General features: G+C 38.9%; 2 protein-coding genes across 3 annotated transcripts in view; one reads left to right on the forward strand and one right to left on the reverse strand.

The window, feature by feature from the left end:
• Positions 1 to 12706, reverse strand: part of MCTS1 (MCTS1 re-initiation and release factor) — a 59014-nt gene extending 46308 nt beyond the window's left edge. For both annotated transcript variants that reach the window (XM_079123447.1, XM_079123446.1), the window contains exons 1-2: positions 12466 to 12706; positions 9228 to 9446 (exon numbers count right to left, since the gene is read on the reverse strand). The gene's annotated coding sequence lies outside the window, so the exon portion shown is untranslated. The remainder of the gene's footprint in view (positions 1 to 9227; positions 9447 to 12465) is intronic.
• Positions 1022 to 24407, forward strand: part of CUL4B (cullin 4B) — a 47383-nt gene continuing 23997 nt past the window's right edge. Inside the window, exons 1-3 of the mRNA XM_079123386.1 lie at positions 1022 to 1097; positions 12723 to 13268; positions 15331 to 15446. Of these exons, the coding sequence (XP_078979512.1) occupies positions 1037 to 1097; positions 12723 to 13268; positions 15331 to 15446 (723 nt within the window). The 5' untranslated portion in view covers positions 1022 to 1036. The remainder of the gene's footprint in view (positions 1098 to 12722; positions 13269 to 15330; positions 15447 to 24407) is intronic.

Below are 24407 nucleotides of genomic sequence, written 5' to 3' on the forward strand. Positions count from 1 at the left end.
AGCTTATTGTTGAAAGCTCTCTTCAAACCTCGGGTTTAATTTAAGAGCTCGGACGTTAGATGGAACAAAACAACAAATTCCTGCGGTGAGAGTGAGCCAAACCAACCTTCTGAGATTGTGAAATGTGGGGAGGGTTATCATTTAGAAACTTCCTGAAGGTAGGCCTGGTTTTGGGCCACAAGACTAAGCGAAGTCATGTTTTCTCATATTTTCTTGTTGTAGTTTGTTTCCAAACGTTTAGAAGAGGTTTCTTTAAAAATATAGCCTTTACTCACCTGTGATATGAAGGGAAAAACAATAGAATTGATCGTAGTTATCTACGGAGAGAACTACCCAGTAAAGTGGTGATCACAGAAGGACCCTTAACAACCATGGTATTGTGACTTGGTGAAGAGGCTAGAATAAGAGAAATTTAGAGACCCGGTTCAGTTCTCACATGAGATAGTACTTTAGATAACCCAGAGAAATAGCTGGAGGACACTTTGAGGGAAGACAATTTCATTTCTGTTTTTTGGCATTCAAGTCAGTGGGGCCTCAAGCCATTGTAATTTGAAGTCTCATTTAAGGCTTCTGACTTAATAGTCTGAACAAATATATTTTCCTCCCCAGATTAGCTTTAAATGGAAGATGAAAAATAAATAAAAGAATAGTGCTGGGCTCATTGGCATACACCTATAATCCAAGCGGCTCGGGAGGCTGAGACAGGAGGATCACGAGTTCAAAGCCAGCTTCAGCAACGTAGTGAGGCCCTTAGCAACTCAGCGAGACTCTGTCTCTAAATAAAATATTAAAAATGGCTGGGATGTGGTTCAGTGGTTAATTGTCCTGGGTACAATCCCCAGTACTCCCCACCCCCCAAAAAATCCAACAAACAAACATGGTAGTATAATTAGAAGGGATAAAAGGGAGGGGTGTGATTAGCAGTCAGTTGGTTCAGAAACCAGTCAATGAATCCCTAACACTATTTAGATATGTGGTAGAGGGTTGCTGCAAAAGTGAATTCTCTGTTTTCTAACATAGCCCTATAGGATAGACGATGTCACACTCATCTGAATCAGGAGAAAAGAATGAGGATCGGGCAACCTCAGAAGACAATGGTGAGTAACTTAGCTAGCAAAGTTTAGAGTGAAGTCTAAATAATTGTTAACAGTAGGTCTAGGAAGCATGAGTAAATTGTAAAGAAATTATACCAAAGAAGATTAAGCATAATGAAACAAAAGTATCAAGGTGGGAAGTAAACTTCCCCAGAGAGAACTGGGGTAAGGGAATGGTGGTCAAGAGGGCACCTTTACTTTGGTTGTTCTTGTTTTACAATGAAAATGAAGTCATGTAACATTTTGGCAAAAACTCTTAAGTTTGATAAAATTCAGTGTTGCTAAGGTATGAAGCAATCAACGTTCATTCAGAAGATGGGGTCATATATTGGCACAATATTTCTAAAGGGTATCATGCAGTCATCAAAATTTTAAATGTACCTTCCCCTCAAACAAATTCTATTTCAAATATATCCTCAAAAATACTCTTGTACATGCACATAGATAGATGTTATAGGATACTCATTGTAGCATGTTTATAGTCACAAAATATTGGAAATAACCAAATGTCCCCCAATAGAGGAATGGTAAAATAAAATGTGGTGTATGTATACTATGAAATATCATGCAGCCCTTAATAAGAATGAAATTGCTTTCTATACATTGTTGTGTAAATATCTTCAATTTCTATTGTGAAAAAAGCAAATTATATAGCTATTTGTATAGTAGTGGTACCATTTTTGTCTAAAAATACCAAAGCTTCCTGATTGTGTGTGTGTATACACATACATATGCATAAGTACATAAATGCCATACATGGTGAAAGTAATGCACCAAATTTAACAGGGAAAGGACACTTCTACTTTTTATCCTGTGTTCTTCTGTATTGCTTGATTTTTTTTTTTTTTTGTACTGGGGATTGAACCCAGGGTGCTTAACCACTAAGCCACATCCCCAACCTTTTTTATATTTTATTTAGAGACAGGATCTCACTGAGTTGCTTAGGGCCTCATTAAGTTGCTGAGGCTGGCTTTGAACTCGTGATCCTCCTGCCTCAGCCTCCTTAGTCACTGGGATTATATTTGTCCACCACCATGCCTGGCTTTGATTTTTTTTCTTACAAGAAGAATGTTTATGCATCATTTGTACAAGTAAACAAAACTGAAAGGTAACCATTAATAGAAAGTAGGTACTGTGTAGAACTTTCCACTCACAGTTAAAAAGGAAATTCAGTCAGTTGAGCCAAAGAAAGGGAAGAAAAGAAACAACACTAAAATGTGATAACTAGTCTTCTTTAAAGTGATAAATTTTTTTAAAAAGTGATTGGATAGGATACGTATATACATTTATATGTATACACACATATAAATATATATAGTATATTATGCTCTCCTTAGAAATAATGAGGTAGATCTACATGTAGTAATAAGGAGATATCTGTGATAAAATATTAAGGAAGTAATAATGAAAATAAAGTCACAGAACAATTCATATAGTATGAACTTTTTAAAGGGGTGCCAGAGATTGAACCAAGGGCCTCAAACATGCTGAGTACATATACCCAGCCCCTCCCCACCTTTTTTGGTAATTCTGGGGATTGGACCCAGGAGCACTTTACTACTGAGCTATATCCCTAGCCATTTTTAAAAAAATTTGAGACAGGGTCTCACTTAGTTGCCCAGGCTGACTTTGAATTTGAGATCCTCCTGCCTCAGTGGCTGAGATTATAGGGCATGCACCACTGCTCCAGGTTAGTAAAATATCTTTGATCAGCAAACCACTAATTGAGGATCCTCTTTGGAGAATGGGTTTAGTTGGGGATCCAGGAGTGAGGGGAGATACCACTTCATTTTGTTGTCAAAGGTTTGTTGAGATCTAGACATTGCTAAATGTACATCTGATCAAAATCCCTTTCTTGTTAGAAGCCCTTCAGTGATTACTTAGGACCTACTGGTAGAACCCGAACTTGAGCATGGCATTTGATCTGAACCCTGCCTGCCTCTGTCTTCATCTCCCTCCGTTTACACAGGCCTACTGCACATCAGTCACATAGAATGGTAATATTTATGTTTGCCTAAATGGTCTGTGTTCTTTCTCATGTTTCCATGTCTTTGCATACACTATTTTCCTTTTTGGCGGGTGAGGGGTACCAGGGATTGAACTCAGGGGCACTTGGAGCCACATTGCCAGCCCTATTTTGTAGCTATGTTATAGATCTATTTCATTTATTTTTCAATGCTGCATAGTATTTCTTTTTATAATTATCAAAGAATATTATCTTGCCATCCTTTGATGTCTATATTAAAGGTAGTATAGATTAGGAATAGAAAATTCTTAACATGTTTTAATTTTCTTTCTCCTTTGTGCCACAACCAAACATTTCCAAAATCTCTCTTTTTAGCATTTAGTTTATTCAAGTGCAAAGATTAGCAATTTTCTTTCCTGTAAAGGACTGGATAAAAATATTTTAGCCTCTGTGGGCCATATGATCTCCATCAAAACTCTGAACTCTGATTGTTTTAGCGCAAAAGCAACCACAGAAAATATGTACATGAATGAGTATGGCAGCATTCCAAGAAAATTTTACACAAACAGGCAAATGGCTGGGTTTGGTCCATGGGCTGTAGTTTCCCCACCTTGGTCTAGTTCATGTGAACTCCTATAGTCTTGCCCAGTGTCATGGTCATGTTATCATCCTTGTCTTAATTTCCCATATGTCAGCATTTTTGTGGGTCTCAGTTATTTCTATGGCTGAGCCCAACCTGTAAGTCAAATTCTTAAACCAGTGTGGTTCAAGGCAGGAAGTATTATCAATAGCCACAGCTCCAACAGCAAATAGGGGGCCTGGAATTGTGGCTCAGTGGTAGAGCGCTTGCTTGGCATGTGTGAGGCCCTGGGTTTGATCCTCAGCACTGCATATAAATAAATAAAGAAAGTAAAAAGATCCATTGACAACTACATTTTTTAAAAATTAAAACAGCAAATAAGGTATGAGTAATATTTGGTACTAAGAGCCCTAGGGATTACCGTACAAGATTTGAGACTCGGATGCTTTCTTTTTATAAAAAAATGTGTAGTTGTGTATGGACAGCATGCCTTTGTGTATTTTTTTGGTACCAGGGACTGAACTCAGAGGTACTTAACCACTGAACCACATCCCCAGCCCTTTTTTCATATTTTATTTAGATACATGGTCTCGCTGAGTTGCTTAGGGCCTCACTAAATTGCTGAGGCTGTCTTTGAACTCGGGATCCTCCTGCCTCAGCCTCCCAAGCCACTGGGATTACAGGCGTGTGCCACCACTCCGGGGCAGCATGCCTTTATTTTATTTGTTTATTATTTTAATTTTTTTTTATCTGTCAGGGGACCTTTATTTTATTTATTTGTATGCAGTGCTGAGGATTGATCCCAGGACCTCACACATGCCAGGCAAGAGCTCTACCACCAAGCCACAACCCCAGCCCGATTTATTTTTATACAGTACTAAGGATCAAACCCAGTGCCTCACACATGCTCGGTAAACACTCTGCCAGTGAGTTACAGCCCCAGCCCTTGGATGCTTTCTTGATTTCCCCCCTTTAGCTCTCCCAAGTCTGGTCAGGACTGAAGCTATGCCCTAATAAACTGGTCTCCTTATAATTTCCTGAATATGACTTACTCTCTTTTACCCTTAGGACTTAAATGAACTAACTCCGAGTCTTCCTTCTTTGTGCCCTAGGCTCCATTTCACTTTCCTGGCCTGCTAATTCCTGCCCACCCTCAGGGCTTTAAGTTGAATTTCTTTTTCTGGAAGTCATTCTTAACTCACTCCCCTTCCTCCCTTCTGCCCCACCCCCTCTACTAGGCTGGGCCAGGTGCCCTCCTTTACGTTCCCATAGCAGCCTTTATTACTCTGTCCTGTAAATGTCTGCCTCGCCTACTCAGCCTATTGAGAACTGTTTGAGGGCAAGGGTTGTCTATGTATGCTCAGCAACTGGATCGTAATGGGTCTTCAGGCAAGATTTGTTCAGTGTTTACCTGGATTTGGCCAGGAGAAGGAGCTTCTTTCTACATCCTGTGAAGATCAGCCACAGAATGGATTGATACTCTAGAAACTGATACTCCAAACAACTAACTGTGCATTGCCTGCTACTTCGTCCTACCTTCTAGATGATGGCCTGAACTGTATCCAAGCTTGGTTTCCTTTTGGGCCCTGTGGTTTGGCTCATCTCAATAAAGGAGTTACTTTATTCTTCATTTTTTTTTTCTCCTGGTGAGTGGGGCTCTGAATGCCTTTTCCTAACTTTCTACCACTTAAGACTATTATTTGGCATATCATTAAATTGTAAGCTATGAGTGGCATTATATTTGAAGTTAGTGAATAACTGGACTTAAGTCTGTGCATACTTTGTGAGTTTGGCAAATAATTTGTACATCCTTTTCTGAACCTGTTTCCCATCTGTGAAATGGGGATGATACCTGACCTATCTCCTGTGTTATTATGAGAATAAAATAAGATGTGAAAGTGCTTTGAAAAACTGTAACATCAACTACCAATGACATTTTGTGTTGGTTCAGTATTTCCTCATGGCATCTAGCACCGTGCCTTGCTGAGAGTATTTGCTCAATACATTTTTGTTGAATGACTAAATGAATTGGCAAGAGAAATAATGCTATTTGTAGGAATAAAGGGCATTTAACAGAATCAGGAAAAATGGATGACTTGGTAATGGAAACTTCCACATGGTGAGTGGTAATTCAGAAGTTGGGCATTTATTGAATAGTTCTAAACCTATATTCCCAATGTCTACTTTTTGTTTTACTTATGAAAAATAAGTAAAATTTAACAGGGCTGGGGTTGTGGCTTAGTGGTAGACCACTTGCCTAGCATGTGTGAGGCACTAGGTTCAATTCTCAGCACCGCATATAAATAAATGAATTAAATAAAGGTTCATTAACAACTAGAAAAAAAATTTTTAAAAATTTACTTTAACATAATTTCGGCAGCTGAGATAAGCTGTCAGACTTGACTAGACCTTTAAGTACGTACTCATTACAGAGCAGGATTGGCACTAGGCAGTAATACTGTAAGGTCAGCAAAAGGGACTCTCAGAAACTTTCCCTCCTTGTTGGTAATCTTAATTTCTCCCACTTCCCATTGCAGCGTCTTCTACTTGGGTTTACCTCCAGGCAGTTATGATGTTTTATTTACATCCCATCCGTTTTTCTTTCTGTCAGGGTCTCACTAAATTGTCAGAGATAACCTTGAAATTCCAATCCTCCTACGTCAGCCTCCCAAGTAGCTGGGATTACAGGCCAAATATTTAGGACTTTATTAGCCAAGAGGCATTCACCTTAAAGGGAGGAACTAGGTCTCCTTGGCTAATTTGCATTTGAAAAAGATTCTTAGAGAGGGAGGCAATGTTTTATCAAAGGGGTGAATAAATAATTGTGAAATTTCAGGCATTAAAGGGTGTGAAAGGCTTATCAGCCCCATTCAAATCACAAGGCATGCTTACTTCACCTGCAGCTTTGGTCTTTCAACCTTGTAGGTACATGGAATCACCTGGCATTCTTAATACTGATAATTGAGGCCCTACACACAAGAGATTCTGATTGAATTGGATAGGTTTGGACCTGGGCATTCATGTTTTTTTTTTAATACTCCCCAGGTGATTCTATTGTGTAGTCAGAGTTGGGAACAACTGATTTAAACCTAAATTGGCCTTCCTTGTGAGAAAAAGAAAAACCTGAATGCCATTAGACAATCAAACATTAAAGCAGGTTTGGGGGAGGGGGACTGAAAGTCATTGATAAAGTGTACAGAAATAGGCCCTGCAACTCCATAATAAGCAAGTGCTTAGCAGCACCAAAGTGAGAAGTAATTTGTGGCTGGTCTGGTTCCCCATTCCCAGACCCCTGGGGAAAATGGCCTGCCCCTAACTTTTAGTTTTTAAATCTGCTTTCCAGATGGTTCAGAGGTAAAATTTCTGAGCTAAGGGTCTAAGTATTCAATTGGTTGATGTACCAAGTAAATCTTCAGTTGATGAGGTAATTTTCTGTAGACAATAAAAGATTTTATTAAATATGAAATCTGTTATCTGTTTACATTTTACTTAGTACCATAGATTCAGCATTTGTTCCTTCCTTTTTATAAAGCAACCTCAGGATAGGAAAAGGATGTTTGGCCTCCACAGCCATCTCATAACAGCCCACTGCTGTTGGTAGCACATAACAAAACCCTTATTTTGATATACTATTCAGCATAGTTGGTTAAACTCTGTATTTCCATGCTTCAAAGATGATCCTTCAGAAAAATTGATAGAGAAAATCAACTACCTTTTACCCAGCAGTTCTTTTCTTTTTTTGGCGGGGGAGGGGGGGGGTACCTGGGATTGAACTCAGGGGTACTTGACCACTGAGCCATATCCCCAGCTCAGTGAGACAGGGTCTCACTGAGTTGTTTAATGCCTCCTTTTTGCTGAGGCTGGCTTTGAACTTGATCCTCCTGCCTCGGCCTCCCAAGTCACTAGGATTACAGGCATTCGACACTGTGCCCGGCCAGTTCTTTAATATTGACGTGTGTGTGTGTGTGTGTGTAAGTGTGTAAGTAACTAGGAATTGAGCCCAGTGAACCCAGGAGCATTTTACCATTGAGCTACTCACATGACCAGCCCTTTAAAAAATATATTTAAAATTTGAGACAGGGTCTTGCTAAATTGCTGAGCTTGGCCTTGAACTTGCTATCCCCCTACCTCAGCCTCAGATTTGCTGGGATTACAGGTGTGTGCCACTGTGCCTGACTGTCTCTCCCATTTTTAAGGAAAATCCCACTGAATAAAAAGGCTTCCAGGAATGTCTGTCCATTATCAAGTCATGAGATGCCAGGAGATGTCTGGAGAACTAAAACCTAGCACCCTGGGGGAATTCCTGTGTTCAAAAAGGAAACAGTTTGTACTCTGCCTTTTTAGGGAGATGCTTACAGAAATGGGAATGGACATTAGGAAAGCCAGTCCTCACTTGCATTCTTTCTTTATGCATATATTTACCTTTAAAATATCTTGGTTAAAAGAGAGTCAGTAATAACTATGTCTCATCTGGACACATTGTAAAGTTTAATTAATGTTTCTGAGCTATGGGTTGAAATCACAAGATGAAAAGATTCTATATATGGAATATGTATTAGGTATCCAATCTGCTCTAGTCTGATAATGGCTATAATTGTATGGTGTTCTGTATTATACATCTTGATTTTTGTGGGTTCATTGAGTTAAACCTTGAAAATGTATTTGAATGTTTAGAATGTGTTTAAGTCTGTTTGGCAAATGTCTGGGTATATATAGCATATATGCTTATGTGTTTACTAGCCCCAAGTAGTTGATTCTTGATGTAAAAGGTATTTCCACAAAACAACATGGGAGGTTTATCATCTTTTTAAATTGGTTTGAGGGTCCAAGAACAAACAAAGTTCTGGTCCTCACACATCATGTATCTACGTTACTTTGTGTGAAAAAATGTGAATGTTAAACAAAAAAAATCATTAAAATTATATAACCATATTAAGATGCACTAAATATGTGAGAATTGACCTGGACTGAAATAAAGTAAGCTTGTAAAATGTCAAAAGGAAGATAATTATTAATCACTTGAGTAAAAGAGGAACAGTTATTCTTTCCACAAAATTCTCTTAAGGACACTTCATTGAGAACATAAATGGTAGGTTATACCACTGGGTTGCTGAAAGTGAGCTGTAGCTGAAGAGTCAAAGGATCTGGGCTTTTCAAACAAGACTAAAGGGCTTTGATAATCATTTGAGATTGGGAGCTATTATTACTAGAATGTGTGAATATTAACAAGGACTCAGCTATCCTTTAGGTCAGTATAAAAGTTTATCTTTATGGCAAATGCAACTTTCTCTCATCTTTATGTCCATTTCCTTTCAGATGCAAAAATATTCATAAATTTAAAAATAGAACTTCCCTTCGCCCTTCTAAGGAATATAACAAAATGAATTAGAACGTTATTCACTAAGCCCTGAAAATTAGACAGTTAAGCTTCCCTTATAGATATGCAGCATTATTTCTGTCTCATTCAATAAAATATTCAGTAAGTTTTTACACCGCATTTATAGTTGTTCAGCATTGTGTGAAATATAAGACACAGCAAAGTGAGACTTAATGTTTTAGGATATCTTTTCTGATCTTAAGAGCTTACCATCTCATTTTGGGCAGCAAGAAAGACATGGTATATTCCAAACAAAAGTACTTCCATCTGTCCCTTTTCAGGTCTGTCTGTCTTTCTTCTTCCTGGCCCCTGGGGCCTAAGTTCCATTAGAGCCTTCCTCTCAGTAGGCTGTCATCAAAGGGCACAAAGGTACGGGCTGATAATGCCCAAAGTAGTAACTTATCAGTAAGATTTGTATTTTAACTGGGACTTTTCAAGACAAAAAAAAAAAAAAAAGTTGAGTCTGTTTAAACGAAGTTGGAAAGGTGATCTTTTTGCAGGATTCTGATTCCCCTGTCCCATGTTATACCATGTAGCCTGCTTTTAGTCTACCCACAATCCTATCACTTCCCTTACAAAAGTCCAGCTTGCCTGTGTCCCTGTTGTCTACCTTTGCCTAACAGGTAGACTCCAAAGTTCTTGGTTTGGTGGACCAGGCACATTTTTTTGGAAGGGGGGGTACCAGGGATTGAGCTCAGGGGCACTCAACCACTGAGTCACATCCTCAGCCCTATTTTGTATTTTATTTAGAGACAGGGTCTCAATGAGTGGCTTAGTGCCTCACATTGCTGAGGCTGGCTTTGAACTCAATATCCTCCTGCCTCAGCCTCCCAAGCCGTTCAGATTACAGGCTTGAGCCACCACAAGGCAGGCCAGGCACTTTTGAACCTCATTTTCCTTACTCCCAGAGACATCCTGATTTCTATCCTCTGCTCTTTCCATGTACCCATAAATAGGCCAAGCCCCTTGACAATTCATTGCTTTGCCTGTTTCCATTGTCCAGAATGTATCCTGTCCCCTCATTGTCCTTTTTTTTTTTTTTTTTTTTTTTTTGACAGTTCCCATTTTGAGACTCAGCAAAAACAGCTGGGTGAAACCCTGACTATTCCAGATTTCCTCCAATCATCTTGTTTTGCCTCTTCCCAAGCACATTGTACTTTTGTTAAAGTAATGTGGAAATTAGTTTTGAGACTTTCTTCCCTGGCTGGTCTCTCAAAGGCAGGGTTCTAGCATAGCATCTGGCATATAAAATCTTTGGATATGTGCTTATTGATTGTTTCTGCAGTTAGAATGATCAACAGGTTGGCAAAACTTAGTTTTGACATTATGTTCTCTCCCTCTGAGGATACCCTAGAATTAAGTAGAAACTCCCAAGAGGGAATTTGCAAGGTTTATTGTTGCTAGTTTAACCGCATTTCTATTTTTTTTTTTTTTTTTTTGGCACCAGGGATTGAATTCAGGGGTGCTTAACCACTGAGCCACATCCCCAACCCTTTCTATTTTTTAAATTTTGAGATAGTATCTCTTGCTGAGGCTGGTCTGGAACTTGTGATCCTCCTACCTCCTGCCTCTGCCTCTCGAGCGGCTGGGATCACAGGCGCGTGCCACTGAGCCCCGCAGTTCATTTTATTACTGATAAGGAAAAAAAAATGTCCCGCGGGGGTGGCGGCATGACTGTAATCCCTGCAGCTAGAGGCTGAGGCCGGAGGACTGCAAGTTCAAAGTCAGCCTCAGCAATTTATCAAGGCCTTAAGCAATTTAGTGAGACCTTGTTTCAAAATAATAAGGGCTGAGGAAGTGGCTCAGGGGTTAAGGGCTTCTGGGTTCAATCCCTGGTACCAAAAAGTCACCAAATGTACAACTTTGGGTCCTGGAACACATTGAGGTCCCCCCCCCTTCTTTTTTGGTACTGGGGATGAATCCCAGGGTGCTATACCGCTATACCACTAGGCAGCATCCCCAGAGCCTTTTTTTTTTTTTTTTTTTTTTTTTTTGAGTCAGTCTTGCTAAGTTGCTTTAGGGCCTTGGGAATTTTGCTGAGGCTGGCCTGGAATTTACAATCCTCCTGCCCCAGCCTCCGAGTTGCTTAGGTTACAGGGGTGCACTACCCCTCGGGGCTAAGACATTGACTTTTGCCAATACCGTTCTCCTAAAAATGTTTTCTTCAATACAGTGTATAAGCCGAGATTTGGTAAAAGTGCTTAGCTTTGGTCTACAAATTTCTGAGTTAATGACTGATGGGGTCAGAGTAGGGGGTTTTCCTTGGATTTGGGCGGGGTGGGGGCTGTTTCTTGGCTTTAGATTGCACCCTTGACTCTGGTCGGCCATGTTAGAAAATATTCTGGTAGGAAGGTAAAAGAATTTACGTCTTTATCACCGAGAAAAGAATAAAAATTCTGGCTCTATTCAGTATTGGGTCTTTGGTGTCCTTGACACAAAAGAGAAACAGTCTGTTGCTACACCGAATCAAAAACTCCTTTTCGTTCTAAGAATTTCTTTTCTATCTTAACATCATGACATTCTGTAGCAGCACGCATAATAGCATGATTATGTTTTCTTCTATTTCGCCTTACTCCCGTCACCTTACAACCCCTCCATATTCCTTTATCTCTTTCAAAGTTTCCCTTCTCCCTTCCCTTACTTTTTACTCCCCACCTCCTCCTTCTCTCCTCCTCTTTTTTCCCAGCTAGCTCACCCCGCCCCTAGCCGTCACCACCTCCCCTCCCTTCCCCTCCCCTCCAGACTCCTTCCCGCTCCTTCTCCCGCCACCCCCCACCCCTTGCTCCCGCCCACCTCACGGTCAGAAATCTCCAATCAGAAGCTCTGTAGGTGTCTCGAAGGTCCGCCCCCTCCTCCCTTTCCATTTCTCTTCCCCCCCTTATTCCCTCCCCCATCCCCCCCCACTGGAGTCCTGCGGACCTGGGGGCTTCGGGATCTGGGCGCTATGAAAAGTGTCTGCCCAGTCACTTCCGGTAAGGGCGCTGCGGCGCGAAGCTCCCCGCGGGACCGTTAAGGAAGGGGTGGGAGTTATGGGTGGGCTTGGGGAGGAACGTGGCAGGGAAGGGGAGAGGGAAGAAGAGCCGGAACGAACTAACACGGGCATATGGGATGCTTTGGTTGCCCCTTTCCCGCCGCCCCACCATTAGCCGGCTCCCCCAACCCCCGGGCGGCTGCAGTGTTCCCACCCCCCATTCCTGGGGAGAGACGCCGCCCCTCCTTCGGTGCCGCGTGACCGGAAGTGGCGCCATCTTTAGCCTCTTGTGCTATTGACAATAACAAGCTCTGGTTCTCTCCCCCTCCCCTCCCCCCAACCACAGCATCTCCCCTCCCAGAGAGAGGGAGAAAAGGAGGAGGAGCTGCAGCCTCACAGACTCTCTTGAGTCGCTCCTGCAGAAAAGGGGGGAGAGAGATTGAAAAGCAGGGGAGGGGGGACGGCACGGCCGTTTACCTGTCTGCCTCCTCATTCGCTCTCCCCCCTCGTTCTGCTCACTCCTGGTGTCAGCCTATCCGCCTTCCCAAACCCTCCCATTCCCCCGGTTTGCCCCCCCTTCACTTTCCTTCTTGTCCTCTGTGTTTCTCCTCTCTTCTTTCTTCCCTTCCCCCTCTAGCATTGCCACCTTCTCTCCTACACGCACGCAGGCATATAAACGTAGGGTTTTGATGCTCCTCTGCCTGTTGACCCCGCTATTTTCATGTTTCCAACAGGTTTTTCTTCCCCCAATCCCTCAGCTGCTGCTGCTGCTCAGGAGGTCAGATCTGCCACTGATGGTAATACCAGCACCACTCCGCCCACCTCTGCCAAGAAGAGAAAGTTAAACAGCAGCAGCAGCAGTAGCAGCAGTAACAGTAGTAACGAGAGAGAAGACTTTGATTCCACGTCTTCCTCCTCTTCCACTCCTCCTTTACAACCCAGGGATTCGGCATCCCCTTCAACCTCGTCTTTCTGCTTGGGGGTTTCAGTGGCTGCTTCCAGCCACGTACCGATACAGAAGAAGCTGCGTTTTGAAGACACCCTGGAGTTTGTAGGGTTTGATGCGAAGATGGCTGAGGAATCCTCCTCCTCCTCCTCCTCATCTTCACCAACTGCTGCAACATCTCAGCAGCAGCAACTTAAAAATAAGAGTATATTAATCTCTTCTGTGGCTTCGGTGCATCATGCAAACGGCCTAGCCAAATCTTCTACCACCGTCTCTAGCTTTGCTAACAGCAAGCCTGGCTCTGCTAAGAAGTTAGTGATCAAGAACTTTAAAGGTAACCAAGGCCAAAATCCATAATCACCTAAGGATTTGACACTTGAGCGGTCACGTGCTCTATTTATGTTAATATATTAAACAGTATAGAGGTGGCCTAATGTTTTATGCATAATCAATGAGGTGGAGGGGAGGTCCTCTTTTTGGTGGAGGGTTCATTTTCCGGGGGTGGTTAGTATCCTTGTGCTGAAGCATACACCGGGTGTTTGCAGTTTTTGGAGGTCTTTCTCAGCCTATTGTATCTAATCTGTTATTCCTTATAACATTGACAATCTACGGTATGATTGATCCGGATTTTACAGGTGAGAAATTTGTATTCTAAAGAGGTTTATTTAGTTCAGGTGCATAGTGAGCCTTGGCACTGCTGAGATTTTCATTTTTCTGCTTCAGTAGGCCACATTCTTCTATCCCTAGAAATTCAGGTAGCAATGGTCATCTTTCTATGCTCATGTTAGATTTATAATTAGATTTATAATGTTGAGTAGTATATTCATTAAACTCATGGTGGAAGCAGTATTTGGAGAAAAAATATTTAGGGTCTCTGAATTTCTTTCCAAAGGTAGGGTTTGGAAGTGAAAAAATATTGTGTATACACAGAAGTAGTAACTCTGTGTACCACTAGTCTAAAGATAGGAACAATTACTACATGTTTTTCGTCACTTAAGTAGGTTTTAAAGTATTGACCTACAGATTTTAGGAAAATTTGCTTGTATTGTGTTTGAGATACGTGATCAAGAGTATAATGAATGCATTGATGCAAGTATAAAATCAACATTTAAAATGTTTTTGAGTTGAATTAATTTTTATCTGTTGAATATGTTTCTATTTTTTTTTTTACTTACTTTTTCACCACCCCTAACTGGAAGGTAATAGATGGTAAAATGTTTGTTAATGGAGAAGTAAATGAATGAACTTAAGTAATATTTACCAGACAAATGCCTTGTGGCTAAATATTAGCATTGAGAAAATTAGGTCCTCTGTGCTTGTGTTTGGTGTAGAAATCAGGAATATTCTTTATTTTGTCTCAAGCAGAAGGTTAGGATGTTGTCTATTTTTAACCCTTTTTTTAATAACATCTTCCCATCCCTAGGCTCTCAAGTGTTGTGTTCTAATTTAATAGTACAGCTGTCTAAAGTGAATATGAATTGTAATTGGTTAATATGTTCATTATTTCACCTAAAGATGCAACGATAGCCAATATTTTTTTAAGAAATGAACTGTTTTCCTAATTTCATTTGCAAATTAATTTCAGAGATTTTGTTTATTCTTCCTAAAGTAAAAACACATTATTAAAGCATTTGGATGCTTTAATTAAAATTTTTTTTCATTCTTTGCTGCTCAATGAAGTTTAAAGCCTAAATTAAGAGGTTTCTTTACATTCTGAAAATGCTGCATAGGTTTTGGAGTCATTTGGATGTTTTAATATTTTAAAATTTCATTCTGCTTATAAAGGTACTTCAAACACTGAGTTAAAGAAATTTCTTTCCATTTTTGTAGATGCTGCGTAAATTTGGGGGGTCAAACAGACCTGGATTAGAATCCCAGCTTTGCCATTTTACTAGCTATGGTGACCTTGGGCAAGCTCGCCAAATGAGTTCCCACCTCAGTTTCCTTTTCCTCAGTTGTAAAATAGGAATAATAATATTTCCCCCAGGGCATTGTGAAAAGATCAAGAAGTTTATAAAATACCTTGCACATAGTAGATACTCAGTATTTTAAATTTCAGATACAAGATTCATGTTGATTTAGGGTTTACACATAATGATCAGGATTGTTATTTTTTATCTGTCATTCTTGAATTTTTATTTTTTTGAAGCAATACAATCAATAGGAGAAAAAATACCTCACCTTCAATTTTAATAGGTGAGTCAAAAAGACTTAAACAGTATTGTGGCATTTTTATTTTATTTATACTGAGCTTAAATACAGTGGTTACTTTAATATTTAGGTATAATAGTTATAAAAATAATAACTTATCCTAAAAATTGTAATGCTGTTTTATGGATCTTTGGTTACTATATCCTGCATATTATTCTAATACCAATATTTTACATATTATCTAGATAAACCTAAATTACCAGAAAACTACACAGATGAAACATGGCAGAAACTGAAAGAAGCAGTGGAAGCTATTCAGAATAGTACTTCAATTAAGTACAATTTAGAAGAACTCTACCAGGTATGTATTAGTGCAGATAACCAGATGTGATGAAAATAAATTGTAATGGGATGTGTGTGGATTTTACACATAATTTCTGAAATGGGTTCTTAAGAAGGCGTTTGGTTCACTTTTAATGATAATTTCTTTATTAATTGGTGTACCCTTATAATCGGATCACATATTCTCACATAAACTGTTTATGGGTATGTACTTGGACCCTTCTAATAGGGATTCCTTTAGATATATCTTGGTATATTTGAGGCTTCACCTTATTATGGAATCCTGTAGCCATAGATCCCAAGATGATTTCTGGTGACATGTCATTGGATTGTGACAGTTCTTGCTTAGTCCTGTTATCCACCTATAGGAAAGTCCTCAAGACGTGCAGATATGTTCAGTCTTTATTCTACTTTACATACTAATAAGAGGTAGCTTTTTGCCATTGTTTTTGTTGCTCTTCATGTTTGTTCTATCTCCTGGTCTACAAGGTGCACCTTAGCCAAGAAATAGCTTAGCCAGCAACTTAGTCTGAGGTTTGGGTTTGTTTTTGCTTAACCAACGAAAGATTTAACTTAAATATAATGTCAAGAGCAATTATTGATTGAGACTTCTATCTTCCGAGAAAGTTTGCCCTACTGTGTTTTTGACATAAACAACCAATTCAAAAAGTAATTTTCCATTATAGCATCAGCAGTTTGGTATTTAAAAATACTTCTGAATATACTGGCTTGTTTTTGTATTGATGAGCACCTTGTAAGAAATTACATTGGTTTGGTGTATCATTATTTGTAGTTTTCATATTTTAGTGGCAGAGGTAGTATTCTGATGGATGAAACATGGATTAGAAGTCAGAAGACAGGTTTGGGACTTAATTATCTAATTTTGAATGCTGTTACCTTTTTTAGTTTTTGGTATCAGAGATTGAACCCATGGGTGCTTAACCACTGAACCACTTCCTCAGCCCTTTGTTGTGGGGGGAGGTCTGAGTATTGAACCCAGGTACACTCAAACATTGAGCCACATCCCCAACTTTTTTTTAATATTTTATTTAGAGACAGGGTCTTGTTGAGTTGCTTAGGGCCTCGTCAGGTTGCTGAGGCTGACTTTGAACTTGTGATCTTCCTGCCTCTGACTCCTGAGCTGCTGGCTGGGATTACAGGCATGTACCACTGTGCCCAGCCCTCCCAGCCCTTTTTCATTTTTTAAAAATTTTGACAGTCTCCCCAAGTTGCTTAGGGCCTTGCTAAATTGCTGAGGCTGACCTCAAACTTATGATCCTCCTGCCTCAGCCTCTCAAGTTGCTGAGATTACAGGAGTGTGCCACTGTGCCTGGTGAAGTAGACTTATTCTTTTTTTTTTTTATTTAAGTTGTAGATGGACAGCATGCCTTTATTTTGTTTGTTTGTTTGTTTGTATGCTGTGCTAAGGATCGAACCCAGTGCCTCATACATGGTAGGCAAGTGCTCTGCCTCTGAGCTACAACCCTGGCCCACACTTATTCTTAAGTAACAACTAACTACTACTACTACCAGCTGACATTTCCATAGTATTATTAGTCTGTGTTGAGCATTGTTTTGAGAGTTTTGCATGCATTGACTCATTTGATATTTACAGCAACAGAAACTGGTTACCTCAATTGACAGATCACACGTGAAAAAATTTGTACTGTGATTTATAAAAAGTTTGACTAATGATAACAGCATCATATATATCATAGTGCTTCATTCAAGTATTTTTCACAAACATCCAATTCTTATAATCAATGTTAAGGGGCAGATAGGGCAGGTATCCTTTCCTCAGTTTTACAGAGAAAGAAAGGTAAACTGAGAGGAGTTTCAGTACCTGACCTAAGATTACAAGAGTAATAGGCCAGGCACAGTGTCTCATGCCTGTACTCCCAGCAACTCAGGATGCTGAGGTAGAAGGATCACATTCAAAGCCAGCCTCAGCAACTTAGCAAGATCCTGTCTCAAAATAAAAAGAGCTGGGGATGTGGCTTAGTGGTTAAGCACCCAAGGGTTCAATCCCTGGCACCAAAAATAAAAAAGTCCACTTCATTTGGCTTTTTTGCTATATTATATTATGTGGTTCCTAAATTGCACAATAATAAAAGCAGACTTCTGGAATATGTAGTATTTTCAGTATATGTAACCCACTGCAAAGCACATTAACCTTCTGTTATTTAATCATTACAGAAACTTTCTGAATAGATAGGTAGTAGTTATAATCCCCATTTTATTGACAAGGAGACTGGGTCTCGGAGAAGTTGAATAACTTCTTCAGAGTCCTGTATTGAAAGAATAGGCGTACTCAAACTGAGATGCTCAATTCCTAGTCCACGTTTTCACTTCCATGCTACCTCATTAATAATATAACAGCACTTCAGATACTACTGCTGTGCAGTGTTTAAAGCAGTTAAATTGTTTTACTTTAGGAAAAACTGTCATCAAATCTGGTCAATTTTTTTCTTTTGTGTATGTATGTGGTACTTATTTTGATATGCTGCTGTACAACATCAATTTTAATAATGTGTTATTTTGTATGTTTCACATATTTAATAATGTTAATTGTAATGGTTAACCCTGTTTACCTTGAATATTTTTCTTGAACTTTTGATTTAAAAATATTTTTCCTGATACATTGATTCTGTTAAATCTTTTTGTTTCAAGAGATTATATCTTGTTTTTACTGTTTTTGCTTTCTTGTACTTTAAAAGTTTTACCTGCTGTTCTTCATTTGCCTTCTTGAGCCTAGTCACAAATGTTGCAACTTTTCTGTTCTCAGTACCTTACTGCTTCTGCTAAAATAAATTCAAAAGCATGTCTGTAGCTCTTTTATTGTTTTTGACCTTAACTTTATAAATACTGCTTTGGATTATTCTCAAGATTATTTTGAGATGTTCAAGTTCAAAAGGAGGTAATAATATTTCATGATGTAATATGAAATGTTACATGTAACAATGTTACTTCATATGTAATGTAATTTTACAATGCTGTTTGATTTTTGACTCAATATAATTAAAAGTACTCTCCTAAAAATGAACAACGTAGAAATACATAGATATACCAAACAAGGTCTCCAAACCCCTACTCTATCATCTTTCCCTGAAGTAAACACTTAACTAGCACATATCTTTCCATGACTTTTTTTCTCCATGAAAAAACCATTTTTGCTTTAAAGCTGAAGTGTGGAATTCCCTCAGGTGGGTTGCACGTGTTGCTTCGTAAGTTTTAATTTCTAGGACAGAACGTGCTACTCAGAGAGCATTTACAACAAGCAAACATTGTTGGTTATTTTGTGTGTGTGTGTGTGTGTGTGTGTGTGATGCGTGATGCTTGATGCTTGATGCTAAGGATGGAACCCAGGCCCTCAGCATGCTAGGCAAGCACTCTCCCACTGAGCTATATCCCCAGCCCTGCAAGCACTGTCTTTTCAGATAATTTAAAATGAGAATTTTGCCTTAGTTTTAAAATTATCTTTCCTTGACAACCTTGAAATCCTGGAAGAGGGAGGCAGTGGTTAATGTTTTGGTTTTGGTTCTTTCCTTTGTTTGTTTGCTTTTTTTGGGGTGGGTACTGGGGATTTAATTTAGGGGTACTTTACCACAGATCTACACCTCCCATCCTTTATTTATTTATTTATTTATTTATTTATTTATTTATTTATTTATTTATTTATTGAGACAGTGTCTCAGGAAGTTGCTTAGGGCCTCACTTAAGTTGCTAAGGCTGGCCTCAAACTTGTGATCCTCCTGTCTCAGCCTCCCAAGTTGCTGGGATTAGAGGCATTTACTACCATGCCTGACTGCTTGTTGGTTTTTGATGGATTACAAATAGGATTATGTTTAAATGAACTAACTTGAAAGTTGATTTGGCTGACATAGAGCAGAGCTTTGTCACAGATCATAAATCTTTGGGCCAGTTACTTTGCTAAGTCTTGGTTTCCTCATTTGCAAAATGGGGTAGTAACACTAACCATATCACCAGATTATTTACTTATAAATAAAATACTGCAAAAAGTACTTCAGAGATCCTTTGATAGGTATTGGTTATCAATTATAATATATGGTCGGGTCATTAAGAGAAGTCTTTATTTGAAAATTACACGTTATTAGAGCAATAAAGCCACATACATTTTGAAATTCTAAATCAACACTAGGTCAGAACAACTGGCTGACAAATAGATTACATTCCAAACAAATATGCTTCAGCAGACACCATTAGTGAAATTGGAAAAATAATAGGAGTTCTCTAGGAGCAATATTCCTATATAGCACTTTTTGTTGTTATTTTGTAGTACTGTGAATTGAACACAGGTGCTCTACCACTGAGCTACCTCCCCAACATTTAAAAATTTTTTTTACTTTGAGACAGGGTCTCCCAAAGTAGTCAAGGCTATCCTAGAACTCGCTATCCTCCTGCCTCAGCCTCCTAAATTGCTGGGATTTCAGGCATGCACCACTGTACCCAGCTAAAAATGATTTTGTGTGTCATTTATAATGGGAACTTTGGTTAGCTTTCTTTGAAATGGATTTTAAAATAACCTTTCTATTAGTGGTTCGTTTATGGAGTAGATGACCACAAGACTGGAAGCAGCCAGGCACACTGGTGCATGCCTGTAATCACAGCAACTTGGGAGGCTGAGGCAGGAAGATCATAAGTTCAAAGCCAGTCTCAGCAACCTAGCAAGGCTCTAAGCAACTTAGACCCTGTATCAAAACAAAAATTTAAAAAAAGGGCTGGGGAAGTGGCTCAGTGGTAAAGTGCCGATGGGTTCAATCCCTGGTACCAAAAATAAATAAATTTTTAAGAAAGACTGGAAGAAAATTTTGCATCCATCTGAGTATGGGTTATTATCCATTGTAAATCTGGTTATTTAAACAGTCAATGGTTATAGGAGAATACTTAGATTCTGAAGTGTAGAGTTAGATGCTAAAGTGTTAATCACTAGCTGTAGTATTCTCTAAGTAAAACTGTTGTCACCCTGTTGATGTTTTAAGCTTAATCATATATATTATGTATTTTTCTCCTTCTTACTAAATTGTTAATCAATACTATCACTGATGTTTCAAAAAATGTACAAGACCAAATTCTTAGTCCTTGATAATTCTCAATATTATTTAAATCCCTGTTTACTAGATGTAAAAAAAGAAAAGTAATTTAGGTTTCATTGCATGATTGGTTTCTTTTCTGCAAAAAGATAATTTTTATTTTATTGTTGTATCAGTTGTTGAAATTTTTATTTTATTGTTGTATCAGTTGTTGAAAAGTTCTGTGGTGTGCTTTTTTTTCTTTAAGCATACTGTTGGAAAATGGAACCCAACTCATTTAGGTCTGTGACTACAAAGTTCAGCACCATGGTGGGAATTCAGTAGTTTTCTTATTGCCTGTTAAGTGAATGTTTGCATTTCATTTGCTACACGTTTATATTTTCTTTGCAGTGTGTGGTGTTTTTTTTTTTTTTTTTAATTTTCAAACAAGGTTTTTTGTTTTTAGTACTGGGGATTGAGCCCAGGGGTGCTTTTCCACTGAGATAACATCCTCAGCCCTTTGTTCATTTTTATTGAGACAGGGTGTCTCTCAGTTACTTAGGGCTTCACTAAATTGCTGAGGCTGGCCTCAGACTTAGCAGTCCTTCTGCCTCAGCCTCCTGAGCTGCTGGGATTATAGGCATGCACCACTACTCCCAGCTCAAACAAGGTTTTGATGTTATGTATGGATTTTGGAGGAGAGGGGCTGGAATTTGGAGGAATACATATTAAAAGCTTGCTAAAATGTTTATATTTTATACCCAACTACCTTTAAAGGATTTAAGACTGTGTTTACCACTAATGATCAGGAGCTTAAGTAAAATGATAGTTTTATTTGAATGACTTGTCAAACTAGAATCTGTTTAATACAAATAGGTGCTTGTGAGATAAGAGGTTACTTTAGTAATAATTATTCTCAACAAAACTCCAAGGATTACCAAAGTGTTATTTAGTGAAATACATTTCCAAAAGTACATTTCAAAGATCTGGAATAAAATAGAGCTTATCTCAAACTCTTAATTAGTGATTAACATTTTTTGGTACTACAGATTGAACCCAGGGGCACTTTACCACTGAGCCACATCCTCAACCTTTTTGTTTTTGTTTTTTTTTTTTTTTTGAGACAGGATCTCACTTAAGTTGCTTAGGGCCTCAAGGTTGGCCGTGAATTTGTAATCCTCTTGCCTCAGCCTCAGGAGTTGGTGGCATTACAGGTCTGTGCCTAGCTGTGATTTAACACTTTCTTGTTCCTTTTTCTATCCCAGCACCTAATGGGATGCAATAGTGCTTAGTAAATACTCATTCCTTCTTCTTTTCTTCCCCCCTTGGTACTAGGGATTAAACCCAGGGCCTTATGTATGCTAGGCAAGCACTCTACCACTAAGCCAAACCCTAGTCCTTTTATTTTTATTTTGGGACAGTTTGTGACTGAGTTATCCAGGTTGACCTTGAACTTTTGATCCTCCTCCCTCAGCCTCCCAAGTAGCTAGGATTATAGGCTGCTTATGGTCTACATAGCTGAATAGACACCTTGGTGATATAGAAATCACTTAGGTGTTAATATTCTAGTAGGTTCTTGAAATTAGTAATGTATAACTGGGCACGTGAAATCCTAGTGACTTGGGAGGTTGAAACAGGAATATTGCAATTTCGAGGTCAGCCATAGCAGTTTAGCAAGAACCTTATCTAAGTAAAACATAAAAAGAACTGGGAATGTGGCTCAGTGTTAAAATGCCACTGGGTTTAATCCCCAGTAAGCCTCCCCCATCTGCAAAGTAAGAAGGTAGTAGTTTGTGATTAGCAGTTTTTGTTTTGTTTGCAGTGCTGGGAATTTGAACGTAGGGCCTTGTGCATGATAGTGCTCTTCCAATGAGCTGTACTTAGCCCCTTAGCATTTTTTTGAAGAAAGATACAACAGAAGATAATCAGTGTGTCATGCATGGTAATGATTGTGTAGTTTTATAAAAATATTGTTTCAAGTACATAAATTTATTTTATGTGCAGTAGATTATAATATATATTTCTTGCCACGTGTGGTGGTACTGGGGCAGCTGAGATATGAGGAACATGGGTTCAAGGACAGACTGGACAAGTTAGTGAGACCCTGTCTCAAAATAAAATTTAGAAAGGGCTTGGGGATATGACTCAGTGGATCTTAACTCTTGCCTAATATGCACAAGGTCCTGTGTACAATCACCAGTACTGCAAATAAATGAATGAATGAATGAATGAATGAATGAATGAATACAGTTCTTTTTAAAATTTTTTGTTTGTTCTTTTTAGTTATACATGACAGTATAAATAAATTTTCTTAATGTGGCTTGGAGTCAAAAAAGTTTTAGAAGCTACTGTTCTAGACACACCTGACTGCTTCAAACAAACCTTGCTCAAAAGTAAGAAAAGAGTGCTTAGATCACAGGGTGTGTGGAAAGCTTATAACCATAAGGCTAAAATGGTAAGATTGAACCTTGGATGTCATGTTAACAAGTGTAGTGATAGGGAAGGTGGAAAGGGCTTTTTATTGGATGAGGAAAATATTTAAGTTTTTTGAATACTTAATATATTTATCTGGTTTAAAGCCCAAAGGTGTTACAGAGCATGTATTGAAAAGTCTCATTTCCACCCCATGTCCAATTCCTCAGCTAGTTCCCCTCTTTAGGAACGTTATTAGTGTCTTCTTTTTCCCTCCTACAGTATTGGGAATTGAACCAAAGTTCTCACGCGTGCTGGTCAAATGCCATACCACTGAGCCCCATCCCCAGCACATTACTAGTTTTTAGCCATCTTTCCAGAGATGTTTTATCTATATAAAAAACTACTGCACATATTTGTATCCACTTTTTCCTGTTTTTACATAAATGATAGTAGATAGTGAACCACTATTCTGTCCTTTGCTTTTTGCTGTACCAGTTGGGAGATTTGTCCATAACAGTACATGAAGATTACTTGATGGATGGTTTTTGAGGAAGGAAAATTGTTAGATTTGCTCTACATTTTGAGTAGCATCCGAAGCTGAATTAGAGAAGCAGTATTCCCTTTGAACTTCACTTTCAAAACTTCCTTAGTTTCTCTTGCCTTTCTTGTATCAAACTTTTTTTGCAATATTGAGGTTGGAACATAAGGCCTTATGCATCTTAGGCATGTGCTCTACCACTGAGCCATACCCCCTTCCCACCTCAAACTTCTTAACCACCTTTCAGCTAAAGATAGATGAAGCTGTATGCTTATAAAGCCCAGCTTAATTCTCACTCTTACCTTTAGCTCTTTATCCATTGACCTCTGTGTCTTCAGGACTCTGCCTCTTTAACTCTGCTCAGGAGAGTTTTCCTGACTTTCTGTTCTCTCAAGGCTGGGTTAGGTGCCTCATCTCTCCGCGTATACCCACTATAGCACCTGGCAGACTCTGTTGTAATTAACACGTTTTCTGGTTTTACAAGAAGTCCATCACTTCTGTGTGTGGGACATATTGTTAATTGTCATAGATATATTCTTTTTTTTAAAAGTTAATGTATTCACTTGGTTCAAAGCCCAAAAAGTAATGAACAATTTATAGATACATGTCCATGTGATTGCTTGCTATCATTATGTAGAGTCAAGTAGAGAAAGGATATACATGTAAAAAGATGCATAGTATTGACTTATCGACAAATCAGGGTGGAATGATTGGTGGAGTTTTGTGTGAGTCACTGGCAGCTGATGCAGTTAAGATTATTGGAAGAAGTCGAACCTAATTGAGTAGTAAGGAAAATATAGTCTTGTTTGAGAAGACTCATAGATGTGTCAAGGACTGTTTTATGGGAGAAAGGAGAACACAGCAGAAGGAAATGGGATAAATAAGATTTGGAGAAGTACTAGAAGTGGGAAAAGTAGAGATGATGAGGTATGCACTAGGTCATATGACAGAATCTAAGCAGGGAAATGAGAAGTGCCATGAAAATGAATCAGTAATT

The sequence above is a fragment of the Sciurus vulgaris genome (assembly GCF_902686455.1).
Source record: "Sciurus vulgaris genome assembly, chromosome: X".
Taxonomy (NCBI): Eukaryota; Metazoa; Chordata; class Mammalia; order Rodentia; family Sciuridae; genus Sciurus; species Sciurus vulgaris.